The 24,545-nt window shown below is 40.8% G+C and overlaps 1 protein-coding gene across 1 annotated transcript in view; it reads right to left on the bottom strand.

Annotated features, from left to right (window-relative positions):
- Window positions 1–17,660, bottom strand: part of LOC104537974 (vacuolar protein 8-like) — a 23,685-nt gene extending 6,025 nt beyond the window's left edge. Inside the window, exons 1-9 of the mRNA XM_010181010.1 lie at window positions 17,435–17,660; window positions 14,255–14,374; window positions 13,214–13,333; window positions 11,983–12,102; window positions 7,867–7,989; window positions 6,774–6,856; window positions 5,421–5,546; window positions 4,527–4,572; window positions 3,407–3,540 (exon numbers count right to left, since the gene is read on the bottom strand). Of these exons, the coding sequence (XP_010179312.1) occupies window positions 3,407–3,540; window positions 4,527–4,572; window positions 5,421–5,546; window positions 6,774–6,856; window positions 7,867–7,989; window positions 11,983–12,102; window positions 13,214–13,333; window positions 14,255–14,374; window positions 17,435–17,660 (1,098 nt within the window). The remainder of the gene's footprint in view (window positions 1–3,406; window positions 3,541–4,526; window positions 4,573–5,420; window positions 5,547–6,773; window positions 6,857–7,866; window positions 7,990–11,982; window positions 12,103–13,213; window positions 13,334–14,254; window positions 14,375–17,434) is intronic.
- Between the last annotated feature and the right edge of the window lie 6,885 nt (window positions 17,661–24,545).

The following is a 24,545-nucleotide window of genomic DNA, read 5'->3' as shown; positions in this document are numbered from 1 at the left end:
TCTTTCCCTTAGGAATTTGAGTTCTTTATGCAGTTCTTATGTTTGTTAATAATGAACTGTATTATTTGTGCTATTTAGAAATTGAGACACATTAGCAAGAGTGTTCCATATAAAACAAATTATCAGTCCTATATACAGTTGAGAAATCGCATAATTCTGAAACTTGTGAACTGTCGGGATCACTGAGGCAGCATTGAAGGGCAGATGTCTTTAAAAATTAGTTCAACCTGCATCTTTCTTTTACTTAGGTTAAATTGCAAAAGTATATCTTATTTTCTTCTAATATCATCTGACATTTTCACTTAGGTTCATTTTAAGCACTGTCACAACCAGCAATCCTAAAATAAAACATACAAATAGATGGAAAGGGCAGTGCTGTGGCTAAACTCAAGGCATTTCAAGAACCCTATATGCAAATATGGCTGTAAATTTTCTCTAGTTTTATTTTTCCTTCTCTTCAAAGGTAGAAATAATATATTTTTAAATAAACCAATTAAATTTCCATTGATTAGAGTTTTCTGTGCTTTTAGACCATGTGTCCTCTTTTCTACGTAATCCTATCAACTATGGTACCTTTATTTGATTTGCAGCAGCCCAAGAGGAGAAAATTGTCTATGGACTATAAATGAACTTTCTGATATACAATGAATTCCCTGCCAAGCTCTTCTGTTTATTTAGGATATAAATTAGCAAGTGACAGTACTTCACATTTTGCTGAGCCTCTTTTTTGGCTGGTATATGGCTGGGTTCCAGATTTTGTTTTCTGGCTCAATCCTGCACAGCACAAGAGAATCACAAGAAAATTCTTGAGTAAAAATGGATCGAGTAGTCTAGATGGATATCAATCTAACTTCTCCCAAGATTAGGAAAAAAAAAAAAAGGCAAGGAAAAGCATTCCAGCAGCAACTATGCTTACAACTGCAATGCTGCACCTGCACCCCTTATCCAGGAGTTTCTTGCCAAGGTAAATATTTATCCCCTGTTTACCAGGCAGCAAGATGGGAAGCCAAGGTTATTTTGTACCTGGAGCGAAAAGTGAGTGTCAGCCTCTGGAGCAGAGAGATCCCTGCCACCCTGACTTGGTCTTTGCTCAAAGCAATGTGATTTAAAAGGCTGTTTTCTCACAAAGCCTGACTCTGTCTTTAGTGTTTCAGGGCTGGGCTGTCCTTGGGAGAACTGAATAAAATTCCCTCTGCAAGAGGGAAGTTTTCCAGCGCTTGCTGGGAATCACTGTCAACAGCCTGGCCAGGGGATTGCAAAAAAGGGGTTTACACAGGGAGAGGAGCTCCTGTAAAGCATTCTCGGGGGTTTGCTTCATGGTAATGAAAGGGCAGATGAATTCTGCCCTATTGTATCCTGGGTAGTTTTTGTAATAATTCAAGCATCACTTGACTTGCTTGTAAAGGTTAGCTTTGTTCAGTGGTTTGTTTTCCAACAGCTGTTCCCATGGAGAAGTCCCTCTTTCACTCACTGGGAATTCAGCTTGGGTTAGAGAAAGAAAGCTTGAAAAGAGTTGAAAAAACAGGCCAGAAAAGGCATGGAGGTGGGGTGGCAGGATGTGAGTAAGGAGAGGTCAGCCTCTTCTCAGAGCGCCCAGGGCTTGCCCGCACAAAGCAGCAACATTCAGTAGTCAGGATCAGCCATGTTTGCTCACTAAAACAAATTTTGAGATGTAGATACTTCTCACTGGAGAATAAACCCTCAAGGGTGATGCTTTGCTTTACAGCCTCCTGCCGTTGACCCTTTTCCCCCATGAAAAGGCCATTTCACTGCTGGTGTAACCAGTGCGAGCTCCTGGTGCTTTTGTGTTTTCCCACTGATGCTACGCCATGCCCTTTGTAGCTGGGGGTTTGAAGCACTGGTAAGGACACATTTCAGGATCAGAGAGGAAAGGAGCTGTGGATACTCTTTCCTGGGAGAATAAAAAGTCTAAATGGTGTTTGGGGGCAAGAAAAGCAAATAGGAGTGAGGACAATGTTCCAGCATAATGTCTCATACCGAGTAACAGTTCTACTGTGCAAATAGCCTCCAGCTAACTTAATGCATTTCAATTTCAGGTTTGTTGAGAGTGTTTGGATTGCATGAGGCAGTTTGACAAGCAATGAGGATGCTTGGTGCTAATGCAGCCAGCACAAAACCAAGGAAGCCACAGTGCCTTTGAAAAGCTCTGTGCTCTGGTTGCTGCTTCTCAGGCATTTTTTTTTCCATCATGTCCTGGAGTTTGAGGAGGTGCAATTTGGTTCATCCTGTGCTGTGTACGTGCAGCTGAGGTGTAAGGCACCAGGCTTCCAGTACCCAGAGGACATTTCAAATCAGACTGAGTGTATTTCAGCCCTAAGAAGCACCTACTCCCAGCGCTGGTTACTCGGACTGTCTGTCACTACTGCTTAAAGCAATGTAGCAGGAAAGGTACTCTTTTTTTTTTTTTCCCCTCTTTATCTACACAAATTCTGACTCTCTTAAAAGGTTATTGTTAGCTTAAGACACCTATCAAAAACCTTTCATATCCATATTCCTAAGGATGTCTTTAATTACTGTAATGGAAAAGCACATTTAAAAATAATAGTGATTTGTCAGTTGCTACTTACTAGTTCTGCTGTTTTATGTGGAGGATGAAAGTACAGCAGGAGAGCCTGTTTTGTTTGTTTCTAGTCAGATTTCTTCATATATTTGCATAGTGTTGCACTATTAATGATGTTTAACCTGAATGTGGGCAAAAGAACCGTTCTATAACTAAAGACATGAAGAGACATGGGAAAGTCCTAGTGAATTAGCTAAAGATAGATAAGATTTCAAACTGGTTTAGCCCTCCTTGCTGTCTTGATCCTAATTCAAAAGATGTTAATGTACCTTTGAATAACTGTCCATATAGGGAAGTAATGTGTTTCTGCACTTTATTTTGCACTGATGCACTTTAAATGCACTCTAAATTAGTTTCTCTGCTTTTCAGTGTCTGAAGAAGCTCTGTAGCCAAGCAATAACTTCCTCAGCTGCCCCCATGGTTGCAGTCTCTCATGATGCTAAGTGTGTGTCCTACCCCTTGTACACTCACCTGAAGACCTACGGTCCAGGGACAGAGGGGACCATAGGGAGTTTTAGGGAGCGCAGGGTAGTTTCCGCTCATCCAAGGAATCTGACACCCATCTCCCCTTGCTCCCCTTGCAGGTAATCTGATTAAATTTAGGATCCTTTGGATCCCACTCATTGCAACAGATAGGCTCCTCAGGTAGTTAGAAACAGCACAGATGTGGCAGACAAGAAGAGAGAAAAGGGTTGGAAAGCCTCAGAGAGTCTATCATTCATTCACAGAATGCTTTGTTTGCAGTTTTGCTGTAACAGAGCATTAACCCAGGCGGTGGCCAGTGCTACTCCTTCTCCTCTGCCCTTGGGAAGTGACCTCCCCTACCTGGTTGTGCGAGTGCTGGGACAGTATCCAGAGCAGAGCAATGGAGGCACGGCGCACGTCCTCACTGCCGGACACCAGGAGAGAGCACAGCTTGGGCAGGACATCCTCAGCAACCATCTCCGCCTGGACATCTGCTGGTTTGGGAAAATGACCAAGGTCAGGGAGCTTCAGAGCACCACAGGGAGGCATTTGGGCCCTGACTCGTTTGACTGTCCCTCAAAGGTGAAATTAGATGGGACCTTCCTCATCTCTGTGGAGTGGGACAATGTTGGATGTTTGGTTATAAAAATAAACCCCCGTTTGTTCTGGCTCCTTTTGCCAAAGAGCATAACATAGCTTTGGGCGCTCTTCAGTCTGTGTCTGAACCTCAGTGAGAAGAAATAAGGAGAATTTTCTAAGTCCTTTGTTGGCACAGGGACGGGTAGGAAAGTGGCAGCTTCTGATGCCAGCAGATGGAGCGGCAGCCCTGAAAGGCCAAGCAGACCAGGGGTTTTCAACCACGCCAAGGAGCAGGGCAGCAATTTCTTTACTTCCAGCTCTGCTATAATTGTGATTGCTTGAAAATGATCCACCTCTATGTTTTCTAGATGGAACAACTCTACCCTGACCCTTGGGCTCTTGTGTTGAGTGTGCCAGTCCTCTGCTTTCATCTCCCAAGTATGTTGTAGAAACGGATCTTGGGCATTTAATAGCATACCATTTTTTTAAGAGAATGCGAAAAGCTTAGGAGAAAATTATATTTAATGACAGACAGATTCATGCCTTGGGAGAAGGCAGATCCCCACTCAAGCAGCAATTTTGGGAGTCATTCTTTCCTAATCAGGTTTTGTGTTTAGGAAACAGGGAAGGGAGAGAAACTTCATACAGTTACAAAGGCTTTGTGCAGAAGACCTCTGCTGTCTCTCTCTTTGTCCAGATACTTTCCCTTGCTACCTGGAAACTCTGAGGCTAGTTTATTTTGTAAATGTGCACCTCTCTCTTCCCTTAACATCCAGTTAAAACAGAAAAGAGGGATCTCTTTGCTTTTAAAGAGAAAGATTCCCAACCCACTGTGATCACTTGGAAAGGCAGAGAGAGAAAGAAAAAGAAAAAGTGTGTTTATCTCCCACATATTGCTTACCACTGGTAGCCAAGTTTCTTAGGCAAACACATGCCTGGCTTGAAACCTGCTTGTGCCAAAAAGGTTAAAAAAAAAAAGAGGGGAAAAAAAGAGTGGATTCAGTAATGCATGTTCTTGTCGATTGTATGCAAAACAAATGTGACAAAACCAGCATTTAGCGTAAGCTATTACATTACCTTCAGAGAACAAATTCTGGGATGTGATTTTTTTTTTCCCCCCAAAGTTTTGAAGAATTTTTTTTCAGCGTTCTCTAGTATCAGACATCCTGTTATTGATGAGGAAGAGCCAAAGGGGTTCAGATGTTGGTTTATTTTTGGAATGTCAGATAAGTTATAAGAAAATGAAGAAAGTGAATTTGTCTCATTTGCTTTGCCTTTTTATTGTCTCCCTCCTATACAGAATTCAAGGTTCCACCTCTTAAATTCTGAACTGTGGCTTACTGAAATTCTTTGCTGTGGCTCCCAACTAAGCAAAATTTTCAAGATGTTATTCTTTGAAGCCACATAGTCAAAGTTACAGATGCCAAAAAGAAAAAAAATATATAATAGATGCTACACATACCTTCTGTCACACACACAATAATCAAAGATAGTTGAGAGCCTGGACAGAGGACTTCTCACACATAGTTTGAAGTTTAAAGAATACAGGCTGTCCTAGTCTAAAGGAAGTGTCCAGAGCTGTAGAACAACTCTAATGATTTCCCTTCTCTTTCTCCATACATTGACCTTGTAGAACCTGTGTATCACCTGATACGTTTTTTTCTCATGGGAAAGATGCCACATAGGCACCTGTACAGTAGATGAGCAGAACTGTGCAAGACTGAAACTGGAAGCCCAAGTTTATAGCTCTACTCTGATGCTAAGCCTTTACACAAGGAGAAAGCTACAGCTTTACCTTGTCCACAGAAGAGGACAGGAGTGTGATGAGTGTCTGCAGTAGGAATCTGTTGCTGGGTCTCAGCATGGCTTCGTGGTGCTGAGCATTGGCTGCCACATTGCTTAGGGCAGCACAGCTGTAATACTGCAGAGAGAGGAGGTCACAGCGGGGACATGTTGAAGAGAATAAAAATAAATTGGAGAAACATTCAGATTTAGAGTTGATTAAAACAAAGTGCTTTTTCATCTTAAGAGTGTTTTATTGGGTAGGTGAGATAACAGCCTGAGTGGGCTTCCTCCAGGAAAAGTGACGCAATCTGCTGTAGCTGCAACAGCAGCCATGCTGTGGCACTGCATGTTGTACAAACCCATTGGGATATTTGGGAATATACTGTGCTGCTGCAACGACACTGCTGCTGGCACCTAAGTCAGCTCATCTGCATCTACTGTATTGTCTGTTTACACTGATAACTCACACAGGATGTAGTCATTGCCCTAGCATGCTGAGAGATCATTTCCAAAGGATTTAAACATTAACACTAGAGAGGATTATATACATAAGAGTATGTATTAGTAGAGAGGTATCATTAGAAGGAACACGATGAACTGCAGTGAAGATAATTTTAAGATTATGAAAAAGCTGATGATGCTGAAACAGTTTGCAGAAAGCAGTTCCAGAGGATCCAGTACTTCAGGTATTTAAAAAAGAACTGAATAGAGATAACAAAACCAATGGAGGAAACAATCCTGTACTACTCAGAGGATGAAATGAATAAACTTGTGGATTTTAAAGTTTACAACTCTGATTCATAGTTTTTCATTAGCATACTTTTGAACCAAGACTGGCTCTCTGTTGAGTGTGCAGAATCACAAAGAGTTGTCTGTGGTAGGCATAAAACAGGAAGATTACCCAGACATTTATAATAATAAGAAAAAAAATCTTTGCAAGCTATGCCTTCTCAGAACACTTAGCAAAATTGCTTAGAGTGGAAGATCAAAGTTAAGATTAAGAAAAAAACAAAACCAAAAAAACCCCAAAACAACAAAACAGAGGAAGACGCCTATCTGCAACTTGTCTGACGATCTGGAAGGCACAAGCAGGTAACTGCATAACAACTATGTACATGAGTTAGTGTGTGCGGGCAGATGCACTTCTGTGTCATAAACTCTCTCATGGAGTTAGACAAATGGAGTGTTTTGAATATATGTTATCTGACTGAGCTGAGTTTCACCAAGATGCTCTCACATGTTTTTCCACTTCTCCAGAGAAACCTTCACTCCTCTCCACCTTTTCATTTCTACAGGCTGTGGTTTGTGCCCTCCTTATGGTCACATGGCTACTGTTTAAAAATCTGATTTGTTTGAATCATACCTGCACTTCTGAGTCAGGAGATTCCAGCAGCAAGGCAAGAACTGGTAGGGCTCCTTCCTTGCATAGAACTTGTTGGATTTTCTCTGTCATTTAAAAAGAGAAAGTGCTGTTAGTATGTCTTTCCCCTCCCTCCTCTCTCATATGGAGGCACCATTCAAAAGGGATACGTGCAATCACTGGATTCTAGAGTGGTGATGTTCAAATATCTGGTGATCAGTGTGACTGCAGAGTATATAATTTAGAGCTTGTGCAATATAGCAGTATGCTTTTTAGCAAAATGACTAGCAGGCTGTCTGATTGATTAGGCCTTTCCTGGTTTTATGCTAAAGACTTTCCTTAGAATCTGAATTGCTAGAGAAGCTGAAAAACCTCAGGTATGATATTCACTATGATTTCTTTGATTAAAAAAAAAAGTAAAATTAAGAGTTCTGAATAACAACAGAGATGTAATAGCCAACTGTAGAAGTTCTTGTCAACCATTCTCTTCCACCATATAGACATAAGAGACATTACTCATGACTGTATCACTTAGCTGTGTGGGATAATGGTATCATCTAGGTAAGTGAGATTTAATGCTGGTTTGTTTCAGAGTTAATGTATGGTAATGCACATATTATTGCGGAGGAACCAATATTGCTTTGCTAAAGCTGTTGGCAGATACCAATATTTTGCATCTTCCAACATCAAGTTAGGGATACAAGTCAAATGTTCCTAGAGCTTGACCTTGTTAGATAAGCTGCTGAGATTGCTTCAAAGTACCACCAAATGTGCTGCTAACTTTTTAGACCAAGTTATTTCTTTGACAAATGATTTTTTCTGTTCCTTTGATGATTTAAATGCTTGTACATTAGCCCCTTGGGGTTGAAAATCAAGCCTTTCTATTTTGGTAGTAGGCAAAAAAGGGTCTGTATTAGCTAAAGAGAGGCCACATTTAAATCATAAGCCTATGGTATCAACATGAATGCCATATGCGAAGGAAATAATTTGTTGCTCAGATATGCTTTTATTCTTCCCTTAAACATTTTGAAATATTTTTCTATCAGTGAGAAATTTAGTGTCAGCAATTGTAGATTAACCATTAGTCACAAAGCACCTGATTGTGTGAGGTTGAGGATAGCACCAACTGCATTTTGTTGGACTCTAGGATCATAGGAATTCGCAAGCGACAGCAGGGGTGTAACTCCTCGAGCAGCACCAATAGCCTCTCGGTTGGACTCTGGAGAAGAGAATCAGAGAAAGAAATAACTATATTGCCATTTTATTGTAAGCCAGGAGCAGGACAAGTGGCAGGAGTAGATTTCTTTGGTGTTTCCTTCTCTGATTCTTTGGTGTATATATAAAAATTTCTCTGCATACTCAAAGGAACCTGTTAAAAATTCCAAGAGCTTAATGGGAAAGAAACTAACTCATGACTGCTGGATTAGCCACAGATCACAGCTGGTTCAGTGCTTTTGTTTTGTGACTGGGATGAGTAAAATAAAAGGACCATAACTCCCCTTAAACACCTTAGCACGGTGTTGCACTTGCCTTGTACCCCTAGTATGTCTCATCAAGCTGTTCACAGTGTGTTAGCCAAAAACTACATAATTAGCTACAGGTACAACTGAATTAATTTAGCAGGGTATATTCAGGGCCAATTTCTTTCTTTGAATGTGCCTGTGTTACTCATTTGACAGCTACAAACAATGCAGAGGTTTCTAAAGACAGAATTTGACTTAACCACTGGAATTTGAAAAGGTGCGTCTTCTCTGAAGTGGTGATGCCTCCTTGCATGGCAGTGTATTAAGTTGTGCAGTTGTATATGACATCCTGGAGTACAAGGAGAATTCAAAAGAGATCTGTGCTGTCCCTTGAAACTCCTGAATGAAAAACTGGAGAAAAAATAACTATAATACTAAAATAATGCTATAAAATTAACCATATACTATACAATACTATATAACATATTTATATATGGCATATTGATGTATACTACATATGATAAAGGTATACTATAATATGTAATATAATATAATTTAGAAAAAAACCTCTGCTTTTAGTTCTACTCCTTTTGTTTAGGACTTACTGAACGTAGCCTCAACTGTGCCATACAGAAAAGAAACCTTCCATTATTCTCTTCCCTACCCCTCTACCAGTAGGCCACCAAAACATCTGCAACAAATAACCTGCTGCCACACTCAGATGGTCCTCTCCCCTTTATTACAATAATGTATATTATCTGTATTTGTATCTTATAAACATTCTAGTTGGATAATTTGAAAAATAAATATAAGGTGTTGGCAGTGGTGTTCTTTGAAGTTCATGAGATTTAAATGAGAATTAGACCAATGAAGAATTCTCTTAATATCATAGTATTCTGCAGATTATTTTATAAAAGGAAAAAAGCAAAATCTATAGTCTACATCTTTCATTGTTTATATGAGCTAAACTGCCACTGAAGACCACTGGGGTTGAGTATTGCTTCATGAACATCAACTATTCAGGTGCTGACTACCTTAGAGAGTGAAGAGAACAAAGCCATTATTTCTACACCTGGAGCCTATCTATACTGGGGAACTGACACACACAGATAATCCAGAATATCTATTTGAGCATAGTTCAGCCAATATCAGTTTAGTATTCCAGGACAAGTTCCCTTCTATCTTCATATAATATTTTACACTCGAGGAAATACCTTTTATTCTGGAAAAAAAAATACTCTAATTTATGAGCAAAATAATTGTTCTGGGAAGAGTCATGTATTTAAAAAATAGCTTTTCCACGTGGGAAGCTATTATTCTGTTGAAATTTTCTGGCCAGTTCTGTAGACAAGCCTTTCTCCAATCTCATCTGCCTGCATATTGTTCTTTTGTTTCCTTCAGTGGAAGCAGAAATTCTTTTGTGCAGCTCGAACTGTTGGAAACCAGTCTGGTGCAATGTAAACTCTAATTAGTTGAGTAAAGAAGAGAGGTAAAAAGATAGAGAATTCAGATATTGCTGCTTGCTTCATTCTTTCATGCAATACACTCCATAAATGTTTGTGAATGTGAAAGAGAACGTCACATTTGGGATTACAAACTTTCAGACAAACCTTGGGCAAAATATGACAGAATATGAGCTACTGGATACTTCAAAGGCTTCCTTAAAGAAACACAACTGGCTTGATTTGGAAAGGCTTCACATCCATGACAGCTCAATTTTTCTGCCTGAGGGCTCAGAAGTGATGGTCAACACTGGAAGCCTACAGTGGCAGGAAGAGCTCTTACAGCTCCCTCAGCCATCTCGGAGGGAGACGGCACATGGAGACCCAGCACCTCACTCCTGCCTGGGAAGGACTGGAGCGCCCACTCTCATCATGGAGGAGTAGAGAGACTACAACAGGTACCCACACAATAGAAACCTCTGTAAACAAAAATTACTTTTTTTTTTTCTTTTCCCTTGGGTCATTCACTAGCTGAGAAGTTCTCCCCTGCAGTCTTTGTTAGTCTCCATTATTGTGGGCTTGCTGGATTTATTTTTACATACATCTTTTTCCCTTATCCTCTCCATTCTCATTCTAGTTTTGGTCAGGTAATGTGTCTTGCCATTTTATGCCAAAATGGATGGAGATACCTCACCAAAATGTGTAATTTTAAGAGATGTGGTAAGCTAGATGATGTTTCTCTCCTGGACCACCTTTTTGTCTAAGTAATGCAGTCTCTCCACTGATACCACTGCAACCACTGATGCCCCTTAGAGTGCTTTTAGGCTGGAATGATGTATTCAGATGCTACTCTAAAGGGGGGAAATCAATAACATCTACTCAAGCTGGGTTTGAATAACTTACCTTGAAACCTGCATTTATAAATTCTTTCCTTCCACTTTCCGCCATTTGTCTGCTTGAAAATCGGTATAACTTTGAACATGCTCTGCACTCAGCGCATCCTCCTTGTTCAGCAGATGTTCAGGCCTCCCTAAACCCTTGCTGTGAACATTTAGTTCTGTTCCTATGTACTCTTTCACCCACAGGTTGAAAAGCTGCAGATAATTACAAGTATTCATGTGTCCTCTTACTGTATGAACAAATGCTAGTGTTGGAACAAATTGTCCTTCAAATCCTTTTCCTCTGAATAGGTTTGGTTGCTGATTTTATTTTCGGATACCTATTGCAGCAGGTAAGTACCAGACAACCCAGCTTATGTATAACTTGCAGTCACATTGCTAAACAGCTTCACGCTGTGCACAGTCTTGCATGCTTACTGCAGCAGAATGAAGACACATTACTATTCTTGGATTTAGAATTTTAGTCACCTTAAAGCTATCTAAAAGATGTTCCTGATTTGATTGTGTTTCCATATTTAACTTTTTGGAATCACTTTGAAGCATGAATGGCTTGCTTGAAGGACATGGTTGAACAGAATACTTTTCTCAAGTAGGCCCTTCAAGGTATCACACTCTGCAAGTTAAAATTAAAATAAGCTCTAGAGAATTGCGTCTTGCTTTAGTCTCATTGCTATGATAGCTAAACATAGTCTGAAAAAGAAATAAATGGATCCTGTCTGTCTAAATGCTAGTTAAATTGAGACAGAGATCCTCAAAACTGATCTAAATCCCAGACAGTAACCCAGCCTATGCACCTGCAGGACTGCCCATCTCTGTGTTCAGCAGTTGCCTTTATATCCGGTTTGAAAGTGTCCTGAGTGCTTAATTTAAACTACTTGTGCTCAGAAGTACACTTAGGGGAGTGTGCAATGGCATTAGGCAACCACCCATAACAGCAAATGAAGGTGTATTGGATCTGGAGTGGCTGAGGGTTCCCTATACTCTGGGTTAAAGACAGAGACATCTAGGAGGGCCAGAGTGCCTTCAGGACTATGGAACATCATTAGAACACCAAAAAAGTTGCTTTCTCTGTGGGCTGTGTAAAACAGGTGAAAGGAGATCCCTCTGTATATCTTCATGTGCATAACTCCAATGTAGACACTAATTATGATAAGCTGGTCACTAATGTATTTAGGTCAGAAACCAGAAAAAGGTGTGTCATCATAAAAGAATGAAGGTCAGAAACACTGAGCAAAAGATCTTAAATGGAATCTCAAGAAGTTTAATTTATGATGTGGGAATACCAAAATTTGCTGCTGCATCTTATGACTCATATACCCATTGCAAATAGGCTCTTTCACCTTGAAATACAACATAAGAGTTGAATGAATTCACTGTAGAAGATAAAGAGAAAAAAAAGCACACTCACCTGAAACAGCCAAAGTCATGACGCAGGCACAGGAATTGCATTGGACAGTGGAATCCTCCGACTCAAGCAGATCCAGAATGGGCTCAAGTAAACCCATTTGGACAACTAATTCTCTGTCAACTATTCATAAATTCAAGAAAAAATGGACAAACAGAAAAGTAAGTAGTTAACACCTTTGTGAGAAGAATATATCTTCCTTTCCTTGCTTTGAGGGTCTTTATTATGATTATGCAAAATAGACCTAAGATGGAAACAGCCTGAAAGGCACTCACAGTCCCTTGCTTGGTTTGTTTGATTCCTCTTCAGACTCAGGAAGGAATGCAAGAGATGTTCAGAGGTTCTAGTTCAGAAGGCCTCAAACATTTATTTGGAAAGTGCAACTGCAACTTTCCAATAGGTTCACAATTTACCCAGCACCCCCTCACACTTTTTCTTCTGAAGTCTACTCTTTAAATATTAATTTTTACTTGTAAATAGTGACATGATATTATTTGCTGCAAGATCCATTAAAAAAAAAAAAGAAAAAAGAAAAGAAAACAGCTAGCTTCAGTGAAGATTGACCCTGTCTTCTGCTGTTATGGGATAGTGTCATGGAATGCCTACAGTGGCCCAGATGCCAGGGAGTGCAGTAGTAGATGCCACAAGGACTCCATTGATGATGTGTGGGGTGTTCATGCCCTGTCTATCAACATAAACTTAACCGGGAAGTTTTCATCTGCAGCTTTCAGACCCTATCTCAATTACATTTGCCCTATCAGCTGCAGAAGAAAGTGAACTCGATTAAACATTTTTTTTTAAATCTGCAAGCAATTTATGACCAACGTCCAGTTAATAAATAACAAGAAAACGAGCACTGTCTCCTAGGCAGTTTATTACCAAGAACTGTATCTGTTGCTGGAAAGGGTAAGTGGCAGGCTCCCGATCCAAGAATGAGAATAGTATAGCTGTTCCCACACCAGTCTAGGAATAATTCACCAGCCTTTGCACACAGATCCAGTATCTCTAACCACTTGATATAATCTAGCTGGAGGGATCTGAGAAATCCTGGTGTCACGAGAATCTACATGGCTTGCAGACAGAAAAAGACTCACACCTTGTCCTGTCAGGAACACAAAAGGAGGAGAATTTGGATTTGTGTAGACCTGGGTGTGTAAATGTATCCTCTTTCTGTCTAGGAAGGGCTGCAGAGAGACTTTTTCACCTGAACAGAGATGTGTTGTTAATTACTCACTATTTCCTTCCAGCAAGAAGTTGACAAGGGACAAGGAAGACATCTGCTGCACCTCCAGGTCAGCAGACCGCAGTAAGGCGTAGAAGGGTTCCAGATGCTCCATGGGCAGGGGGATGTTCACTGCAGAAATAAGAGGAAATATTCAGGAGTTTCATTGTTTACTGCAGTCACATTTTTCTCTTGTTGGTCTTAAGTGTCAGGTGCTACCATACATAGGCTGAGTTGTATTCCCCTTCATTTAAATTCCATTGCTACTAGCAAAACAGGGCAAGTTTCTTGAAAAGGTTTTGAATAATCAAGTACATCATGGGAATGGAAGCAATATGCCTCACTGCCAAACAAGTCATTCCACCTCATAGCATGCCATCTGCACTTTTTATCCAGCAAAAAATACATGGGATAAAGCTATCAAGCCAAGTGCCAGAGAATTCTCCTTGAAGTAAATTGAAAATAAATAAATAAATACATAAATTGCAGCCTTGTTGTTGCTGGTATTTCTACCTTTTTGTAGAAACAAAACTCTTGCTAGAATCTTATTTGACGTTTCTAAGTTGACTTCTAACCATTTACAAATTGCCTCAGGAGCCAAGTGCTCCCACAGAATAGCTGGGACACAGAAAAACATTTCCTTCATAAACTGCCACTACAATCTGGCCTCTAGAGCTTTGTCCTCTTCCAAAAAATTATATAATATAAAACCTTAAACGATCACTATGTCCATTCCCTTCCACCATATTTTGGCTGGGTTGCTTTCAGGAGACTCAGTATACATTGGCTCTAACTACTTTGGGTTCTGCTGAGTTTTACAGAAGGATTAAAATTACATAAATGACAGTCTTTTATAATCATCTCCTCAGAGCAAAACTCAGAAAGACTCTGCCCACACAGCAATGACAGCATTTCCATTTTCCTTAGCAAGCAACATAGCATGAAAGACAAAAAAGAACTTTGACTAATGAATCAAAAAAAGTTTTAAAAAATCTTGAAAAAATCTTTATTTATAATGATGTGAAAATTTTCTGATGCACTGAGATAACTTACTGTGCTGACTCATATGCAAGTAATAGAGGGCAGCAGACTGCTGTAAACCTGGATTTTCTGAAAAGGCTAAGGTCCTCAAGGCTTCCAGAGGGTCCTTTCCAAGTGGCGACATTTCAAAACCTAAAGATATACAATGACAGCACAGTCTCAATTGTACACAAAAAGGGCCAGTTTACAAAAAGAAACTAAAATTTACAGCCAACCAAACACATAAGGATTTTTGTCCTGTAACAACTCCATAGACCCTGTATATCCGTATTCATGTTTCCATGAGCAGAAGCAATAAATAAATCTGGAATAACCTGTCCGTTGCAATGCCTCTTGTGAAGCTCACAAAGCTAGTGAGTGGAAGCAAGATAAATTATAACCTTTGGCTACTTTTATACTATAAAATATAAATCCAGGTATTCCTGTTATCTTTGTATTTTCCTGAATCATAGAAGATATTTTTAAAAATATATCTACAGAACATGGTATTCTTAGTTATGAGCTATAGAAAGAGCATATATTTTTAATTTACTACATTTTACATTGACTGGTCTTACTATCCTGGGTATTACAATAAAGGATTTCAGGAAATAGCAACATGGTTTGTAAATGGGCTTGCCCTCAGGCTCAAATTTCTAGCCTGAATCTACCTGTTCTTGGGTATGATAGTTCCCCTGCAAATAAACCAGATGTTCAGCAATAGCCATCAAGAATACAGCAGCAGCATCCATGCCTGACTTCTGTAAGTCATTGTGTAATGTGTGGAATGGAGCAGCAGAAAGGAAGAAAAGGGCCATTGAATAAATGCTCGATAGTATCAAGAGTTGAAAAGGTAACATAGTACAAACTGACCGGTAGAGCACATAACTGTAAGATATATTTTCAGACAAACACTGAAAATTGAACTATCTGTATGAACAAGATCTAGCTAGTTCACCCCCCATGGGATAAAGAGATGTGAAGGGTGTGAGCTTTCTTGCCTCAGTGCAAAACTCAGCCAGTATCTCAAGTCATTAGAAGCTGCTGACACATCAAGAATAACAAACTTCTACCTTCAGGATTAGGTAAGTGGGCTTCACAGAAGAACTGCTTCATATAAAGATCAATTTTTTTTAATAATTAACAATAAACACAAAAGGATGGTCTACTCAGCAAAATCAATAATCTCTTCATGTGGTTTAATTCTGTTCCTTACATAGTGTCTATCATCTCCTACATATCTGTGCATTTTTGTTTGGGATAGTGATAAAGCAGAAGCCACTCAAAATCTTCACCTGCTCATAAGATCAAGCATTTGGCGCCCCAGCTAACAGCTGAGTACAATGATCAACAATGAAGTCTCTCCTTGCACTTGAACTGTCCGCATGTTGGCCCCCTGCTTACTATAATTTGTCCATAACCGATGATGGACTTGCTCGATCTCAGAATAAAATACACAGGTGAGCACTAAAGAGGTATGTGTCTTGGTTCTTTTTGTAAGGCTTCCCTGCCTCCATCTGTCTTAGCAGTAGAATTTGGCCACTCAGAGAATTTATGTTGGTTCTTTCTGAGTGCTGTGTATACCACAGACATAAGGACCTCTCTGAGAGCACACACTGCCATCTGCGTGCTCCTGACATGGAAGCTCTAGGCTCCCTGCTGCTGTACTCCAGCTCCTGAGGATCCAAGACAGCCAGCCTTTTGAAGATCCATCTCAGAAAGGAAAGGATTTCTCAAGAAAACATACGCTTAGTCTTTTCAGAAAGCCCTAGTGGGTGCTGCAAAGGGCTATTTTGCCCACATTACTTTTTCCAGACTTTGTTGCACCTGATCCATCATCTGAACTGGGATACTGCTAAGAAAGTCTCTTAAACAGTCAGGTGCATGCTAACCTTTGCAATAAAAAGTTCAGCCCTGGAAGATCCCCACTATACGTCAAGCTGAAAGGTCTGGTCCTATCCTGGATATAAACTTCAGGATTCAGCCAGTGCTTAATATGCAACAATTAGTGAACCATATCAGCAGCAGAGGACCCCCCACATTCATAGGGTAATGACACCAGCTAATACCAGCTGAGGCTGATTCACGCATGTTCCCAGGAACCAGCGTCAGAGCAATTTTTGCAAAGGTTGTTCCATGACAGACCATCTCAAACAGGGTTAACCATGTCACGCCAAGGAAAAACGTCTCTCCTGGTCTCATTCACAAGATGGTTTTACATCCCCCAGAAAGCAAGTAAAGAAATAGTAGTTTGTGTTCCACAGCCTTCATACAAATAAAAGTAGGCGGCTATACAATTTTGTGTAGTAGCTTTAGCCCAAGGTCGTTGGGCTTAAAGCAATATACCCAATTAGCCATGAGACAAAGCCAGACCAAACAAGCAATGGCCCCTTGTCCTGAGACAAGGAATGTTTTATGTGGGACAACTGACAAAACACATTCATCCAAGAAAATATTCTGTGAATGTAGAAGTGAAATAAAAAAAGGTTTTCCTACTGATACTGCATCTTAGGACAGGATAGAGAGGACATCAGAAGTAGATAAACAGGGGAATTAGGCAGGTAGCCTGTAAAGCAGAGGGGATACATGAAGAGTTATGAATCTACTTTAATTCAAGCAAAATCCCATGCCTGTGATCAAGCCTTAGCACAAGCACAAAGCACTTAGGCAGATCAGTTGCTTGGAATCTGAGGAAGTCCTGAGAGCCCAACAGTGCTTGTCCCAGGGTGACCTTGACCTTCTCCATGTATAGCGCAGAAACCCCTAAAGCAAGTCCAGGTGTTCTGCAGCCAGCATGGAAGTGCACAACTGAGGCAAGACCACGCTGTGATCTGCCTGCTCAGCACTTATGTAGCAGCCAGTACTGGTACAGCCTGTTTCCTGCTTTGTGACCCCCCCCAGTGACTGACTCCAAAACATTAACTTCCATTACTCTAAGGACTCACTTTTATGAAACATATTTACATGAGTTATGTATTAACACTGGTGGCAGAGCAAGAAAGTGACCATTTCTACCTGGATCCATCTGTTACGCCACTTGAGTCCTTGCTGTCCCATACACAAAGAAAATGCTCTGTAGCTCTGGCCTTTTCTGCATCATCACCAAGCTGCCTCATGCCATGCCAGAGCAGTTCAGCTAGCAATCTGTTTTCAACCCACAAAATCAATCTCCTTGTTCTTTCACAACCCTTTAGGAAAAACAAGCCCTCTTACCTGTTTCGATATACTGCAGAAACTCCTGTGCTGTCACTCTCTCATGAGGCTGCAGGATAGGCTTGTAAAGCTTTCTGGCTTTAGAGCTGTTCTGTTTCAAGCAGGAGCATTTGCTTATCAGAGTTAAGCACTCCTTGATGCCGTTCAGCAAGTCAGAGGATATCCTCTGAACAAAGGCTATGAAGTCCTGCAGCAGCTGCATGCATCGTCCACACAGTTGACCCATTCTTGTTCCAACAGCAGCACAAAGCAAGAGGAAAAGGAAGGAGGTGGAAATAAAAGTTTCTTCTCAACTTGTCCACTTTTTGCACTAACTTGCTGGTGATTGCCCTGTCTTACAGATGTTAGTTAACATAACACCTTGTGCAGCTGCTGCAAAGTAGACAAGCGTCTGCATCCAAAAAGCTACATTGCACACAAGACTGATTCCTGCGGATCTCCCAGAGTCTACAAAACATTATTTAAAAGGCTGGACTGGAGCCACACTAAAACACCCTCTTGCTTCAAGAGAAATAAAATGACAATCTAAAAACATTTTGTGGTGAAAAAACAGAGTTTACCTCCTGGAGCATCCAACAAAGCCGTCATGAGGCTAGAAAAGCTCTGGGATAATGGAAAAAGCAAGCTCAGGCAGCTTTCCACAGGAAAGGTAAGCACCACCTTGTCTGCATGTGTACAAGCTGCAGCTACCAATGAGAGAGGAAGCTCAAAAATAAAAGGGAGCATGCGAACAGGTTTTTCCAGTTGTTGCTGAAGCAGAGACCAGAACAAAGGCCCTGTTGGGCAAACAGCTTATAACTCAGCCAACTGAGACTCTGCATATCAGCAAAAACATAAAACTGAAAAAAAAATACAGTGGCCAAGTGCATGTAGAACTATTTTCCTCCTGTCAGTCCCTGCAGTGGGCTGTATAAGCTGGCAATGGGAGGACACAAAAATCATCTGTGGTTTTCATGCAAGGAAATTTTGCTCCATCCTTTTGCTTAATTCACCAGTCTGGTGCATGTGTCCACCCTTAGCTGAACAGTTTTACAAGTTACTTTGGTCTAATTAATGCAACATGAAGTGACACGTGTAATATTCTTGAGGCTTCTGGTAAAATCTGGTTGGATTCTGTGCTGGTTTTGGTTGGGGTAAAGTTAATTTTTTTTTTATAATAGCTGGTATGGGGCTATGTTTCGGGTTTGTGTTGGAAACAGTATTGATAACTTGGGGACATTTTAGTTACTGCAGAGCAGTGCTTACACACAGTCAAAGCTTTTTCTGCTCCTCATACTGCTCCACCAGCAAACAGGCTGGGGGTGCACAAGAAGTTGGGAGGGGACACAGCTGGGACAGCTGACCCCAACTGACCAAAGGGATATTACAGACCAATCACATTCTGCTCAGCAGTAAGACCGGGGGGAGGTTGGTAGGGAGGCCACTGCTCACAGACTGATTTGAGATCACGTTCATTATGAAAACAGTAGGTATTGGTCTGCTGAGGGTTGATCACTTTCATTAACTTCTCTTTAGACATGGATTTGATGAATTTATTCTAACCACCGCATTTGACACATCAATTGGTAAGCTTAGGACTTGCTGTCCTTCAATAGATCTTCAGTTTCTAAATAAATGTAGTGTTTGAAAATCAACCCTTTGTTCTGCACCCATCTCCAAACACTGATAAACAGGCTCACCCAAATCTCATTGGTCTGTCCAGCTACTGCTATTTTTATCTTTCTTACACATGATGTAATTTTCCTAAACAGAAATACCACATGGCACAGATAAACCTACCTCTACCTGTAAACCAAAACATGAGAGACCTCTATTATACAATGCAATCCATTACAAAGAATGAAGACTGATTTTTCTGGCTACTTCCTTGACCAGCTCTGCAAGCCCATTGAGTTCTGATCTCGGTCTGGATTCTTAATATGATCAAAGTCTCCTGGACTCTCTCAGTAGGGATCTGTGACAGTATAGGGAACCCATGTGACTGTCAGGTTCTGCTTTGGCCACCACTTGCTCTTCACCTTTTGCTCATGACCTTCCACCCTTGAGTTTCCAGCCTAAAAGCTGTGAGGTGGCAGATCTCTGGGAATTCATTGCATGCACCTTCGGTCTCTTGCTCTGTCCCACCTACAGACCTGTAAGGTTTAATTGTTTTGAGATTTTTTTTTTTAAGGTAATTTGAACTGTACTGCACTGAGATGAAAAAACCCAGGATTGTTTCCAGGAGACACTTGTTAGTAATAACTGCATTTCTGTAACATGCTTTTTCTAAGCATTTAAGAATGTATTACAAACACTGAAACAGTTTTCCAATGCATCTGTAAAGAAGATATTCACAAAATAGTATAAAAACAAGTTTCAGAGTGCTGAGCTCTCGTAACTCCATTTGAAATAAATGGGAATTAAAGAAATGGACCTGACCTGAAAATTAGATTATAATTTGCCTAAAGGCATAAAACTCAGGTGTCCCACTACTTAGTTTGATGATTCAGCCAGGAAATTGTTCTTTGATTCAAAACTACTACTTGAAAGCCAGTGTAGAAGGCTGGTTTGTGGGTCTTCAAACCTGCTCAGAATTCAAAATAGCTGCTGTAAAGGTAAAGATTGCAACTGTAAACCAAATGTTTTTGATTACTTTTATGACCTAGATATGTTTCCTTATCTGCTTGAACAAAATGTCAGATAAACACTGCAGAAGGGGAAAAAAAGGAGTACCATAGCAGTGTCAAACCATTCTACTCTTATTCCTTTAAAGAGCATGTTCCAAACAGAAAAAGCCCCACACCCTACTTTTTCCCCAAAGGAAAAAAAATCAGTTCCTTTGTAAAGCATTAAAAAGCCTCTCCAGACCATTGCCATTCAGTCATGTGCAAAGGAGTCCTCCAAGTAGTAACCTTACTGAATGAAGACTATTTGGAATTCTGCAGAAATGCATTTGGAAGTTTAAATCTATTTGCCAAATAATAGATGAATGCTGCAGCTAAATGGCACTTTCAACAGAGAGCTTCCACTGGTCCAGCATTCTACCTGCTGTGTAGTTTCTCTGCAAAGGACAGAAAATATTGCTTTTGGGTACAGTTCCTGTAGCATCCGACACTCACAGCAGGTTTGTTTTATTTTGAATTAAGACCAGAAAATCTAAAAATTTATTTATTCATCACTAAATTCATCTGCCTTTTCACCCATGCAGCACACCACTACTTGAACCACTTATTGGAACAGAAATTCCTTTATCTAGTTTTCAATGGTGTGTAAGCTCAAAAGCTGACTGGCACTGGCAAGATGTACATAAATACTCTTTATACTTCTCTTTCATACGTTACCTAGGGCCTCTTCATTCTAACAGGCCCAAAAACCCCTCAGGCTCTGACATATATATTGGAAAAAAAACAGGTCAACAGCTTTGAGCTATGGTAGCAAATGCTTCCCTCTGAAAGGAATAAAATGATGGCTTCAGGTTCCAGATTTTAGAAATACTGTTATCACTGTGATTTTAATCAGTGGAAAAAGGATTTCTGGCGAGTGTAGGACAGAGGAAGGAATTGAGAACATACGGACCCTTATTTGACTTGTGTGCCAGTCAAATAAGAAAACGGATACTTAAAGGAATGCTTAAAAAGCAGTAAATTGAAAGAATATACTTGTATTACTTAAGAATAAAAAACTTAAAAAATTTAACTAATTAAATTTGCATTTCATGAATTTGTCCCATGTAATTTTTTATTGCAACCTTTGTCTTATAAACATGTGTTTCTTTCACTCTCTTCTCTCACCCCTCTGTTCAGCGGTGAAGAAAACACTGCAGTTTAGAAAGCTGTAAGATGATGGCTGTGCATTACTGCTTGGGTAGCAATAGATTTTATTTCAAAGGTGATAGCTCCCCTAATGCCTAGCAGGGCTTTATTATCCCCGTACCTGCAGTTAAGGCCTCCTAATTTGTACTAATTCAGTGCAACTGCTCTTTAAACTGGATCTATGTAATTTTGAGGCTTCAGAATAACAACAAACACCAATCAACAAACCAAAGTTATTTTCTTAAAATGGATCTACCATTGACAGAATAGTAACATAAAATCATAAATCGAAGAAAAATGGTTGAGGAAGCAGAATTGTTCTAAACCCAATGTCTGATGTGTGTAACTTACTACTAAGATCTTTTAAATGCATATGCATATTTTATATATAATAAACATATGTATCTTTTAAATACACACATGTGTGTGTGTATATTCACCATTAAGATTTCAGAAGGAATTCCTGCTTTATTATGGTCATTCAAGCAGGACAAAAGCCAGATGCGAGGACTTGATATATCCAGGTAAGTGAAAAACTGCCAGGTTTTACTTCATTGCGTCGTTAGGCAGAGCTTTGTTTCCATTCATTGCAATTGCTGTAAAGTATAACGGAAGTTGCTCTCACTGCATCACATTCCTTGGCTGAGACATTTGCTCATCCTCACTCAGAGGGAGAGTGCCATCTACTGAAGCATCCCCTTCACACAGCTCCCTTGAGCCTTGTCCTGCTAGTGGATTGACAAAATTTACCTAAGGGAGCTGTAAAACTCAGCAGGGTTTTAACAGGAGGAGAAGCTGCATTAGGTGTGAATCTCTACTGTAAAGTAACAGCTGCATGCACAGGGCCAGGCCAAAGGTGCAAGCCTATGCTCCAGTTTTATGAAGAGATTAAAACCAACCTTACTCTGGGTTTCTTCATTCTTAATAAGTCTTTGGAATTGAGGTTACATTATCATTTTGTAACAGTTAAGAGTGGCATTCCCTGATGAGACAATCCAACTTCACTGCCGACTATTAACCATGCACTTTCCTACTCATTTCCCCTTTCTACGATAGCGCTCAGAAGATGTGAAAGTACTCGGCCGACTCACTGAATAGTGAGGACACCTGCTACGTCAGCAAGATTTTGGCTTGGGCCAGTGATGACACAGTATTATTGTGCTGCTTTGTCTTCATGTATCTTCCTATTGCCTTGAACCTTGTACTTTAAATTTGCTGGACTGCTGCTGTATTCAAATAATAAATTCAAATAAAGCTGCACTTTGTGTCATGCCCAGAGCTACTATGTCCTATAATAATAAAAAACACACAAATTAAAAAAAATTTGGAAATAGTTTTGCTTTGTAGCAAAAGATAGTGCCTCTAACACACCAAAGGTAGGTCAGAGATGTCTACATACCTTAGAAGTTTGACCAAACTGTATTAAAAAAAAAAACAACTGAAATTTTACAGCCTAAGTTACTATGCAAAGGCAGGGCATCAAGTATTTGAAGTATACCTGCTTGCAGGACAGAGGTGAAGGGAGACCCGTCGGGTTGTGTTTCATAGCCAATACCCTTAGAAAACCACTGGATTGATGTGTTTCAAGGCACAGGGACATGTCATAACATGCACCTCGCTAACAAGGGGCTGCACTAAAGAACCACACAGCCCGTAGCTCAAACGTCAAATTTTTGATAAAACAAGGAATAAACAAAACTTGAAACAACTTGTGCCATTTGTCACTTGGCAAATATATTTGAAATATTTAAAATATATCTGCAAAAAGTTTCACATTAGTTTGTTTTGTTTTGTTTTTCTTCTGGGCCTGCGCTATGTTGTCTCAAATACAATGGAGAACTGAGAGAGTAGAAGTGACCTCTCTTTCTGTCCCAGTAAGATATATTCCACATATCTCAAAAAACAGAGGAGAGCTTTCCATCACCGAAGGGAAACAACACGAGCATCCCTTCAGAACCATTAAGGAATACGGGTGTGTTTGTGTGCAGCCAAATCCCACAACAGTTCTGGAAACCTTACTGGCCCTAGCAAGCTGGTTTCCTCTGCCAGGTGCATTATTATCAAGTAGCTTCCGCATTAATAGCGTCGTCTTGTTGGTTACAGCAAAAGCTGTAGCACATGCACTGCACTTAAGCTACAGGTTAGTTACCCCTGCACCTGCATAATGGAAAAAGCTTAAAAGAAGGTGAGAGGGAATGGTGCGTCCCTCTAGGCCAGGCTGTTTAAAGGTTTACCACAACTGGTCAGACCTAAAATTTTTCACTGTGTTTGCTGCAGCACCAGCAACTCATCGGTTGCTGCCTCCACAGAAGGCTATGTTTAAAGAACTTACTAGCCAGAAGAAACAGATATTACTTCCCCTATGAAGGAAACAGCAAACCTGCATTTGGGGATAATGTCTGCTTCCCATCTTCCATGCCTTTTCCCTCCATTAGTTGGTTTTGGCTGCTTCCCAGTCATTATGCCCTTGAATTTAAAAACTCTGTTAAATTTGTGCATATGCATACTTCTCTGCTATTTTTTTTTAAGTTTTTTTTCTCACCTCGGAAATAGTCTGCAATAGCCTTTTAAAAAATAAACCGTGTAAGATTTGAGTAGCGTAAGTTTTAGGACCTACTCAGCCGACACACATCTTTGTGTGTCAGTCGATACTGTTCATCCACAGCCCTTTGCCGCCCCTTTTTTTTTTTTTTTCCTTTGTCGGTACAGAAATCCCTGGGGCAGTTTCCTTGGGCGCGCTTTTCCCAAGCGCTGCGCTGCTGTATCGAAAACCAAGCGATACCGCGCACTTCTGCTGCAAAAGCTGCTGCAGTAAAGTACCGCTGCTACGCGATCGCCTTCCTGGTGCAGGGCAGCATCGGATGCAAATGCCGCTGGATGGTGGGCCCGGCCCGGGCTCCGCTGAACAACAAAGCCCTTCCAAGCAGCTCTTGTGGATGGATGCGCCCCCCGCCACACAGGTAACCACGCAGCGGCTCAGCCAGGGGAAAAGCCGACCCCTCAGATTCAGGGGAGGAGAGAGTAAAAGGCGAGAGTCTTCAGTCACGGCCGAGGGGGAGGAGACAAGAGCTGCAGCCGGCGAGGCACGGAGCGCTCAGCTGTGGGAGGGGAGAAATACACGGGAACATAGGGCAAGGCCCCACCGCTCCCCAGGGCCCAGGCCCGAGAACAGCCCGCGGTCGGCCATTAGCGTCGCGGGCTGCCATCTTCCTTACGGACGGCTACCCAAAACCAAGATGGCGCCCGGCCACTGAGCAGTGTCGCTGCTTCCCCGCCCAGGGCGGAAGTGACGCGGCGGCCGCCCCCCCGCTCTCTATGGT

The sequence above is a fragment of the Mesitornis unicolor genome, unplaced genomic scaffold (assembly GCF_000695765.1).
Source record: "Mesitornis unicolor isolate BGI_N332 unplaced genomic scaffold, ASM69576v1 scaffold14010, whole genome shotgun sequence".
Lineage (NCBI taxonomy): Eukaryota > Metazoa > Chordata > Aves > Mesitornithiformes > Mesitornithidae > Mesitornis > Mesitornis unicolor.
Note: the sequence above shows the minus strand (reverse complement) of the source record. Positions and strands in the feature narration are given on the sequence as shown.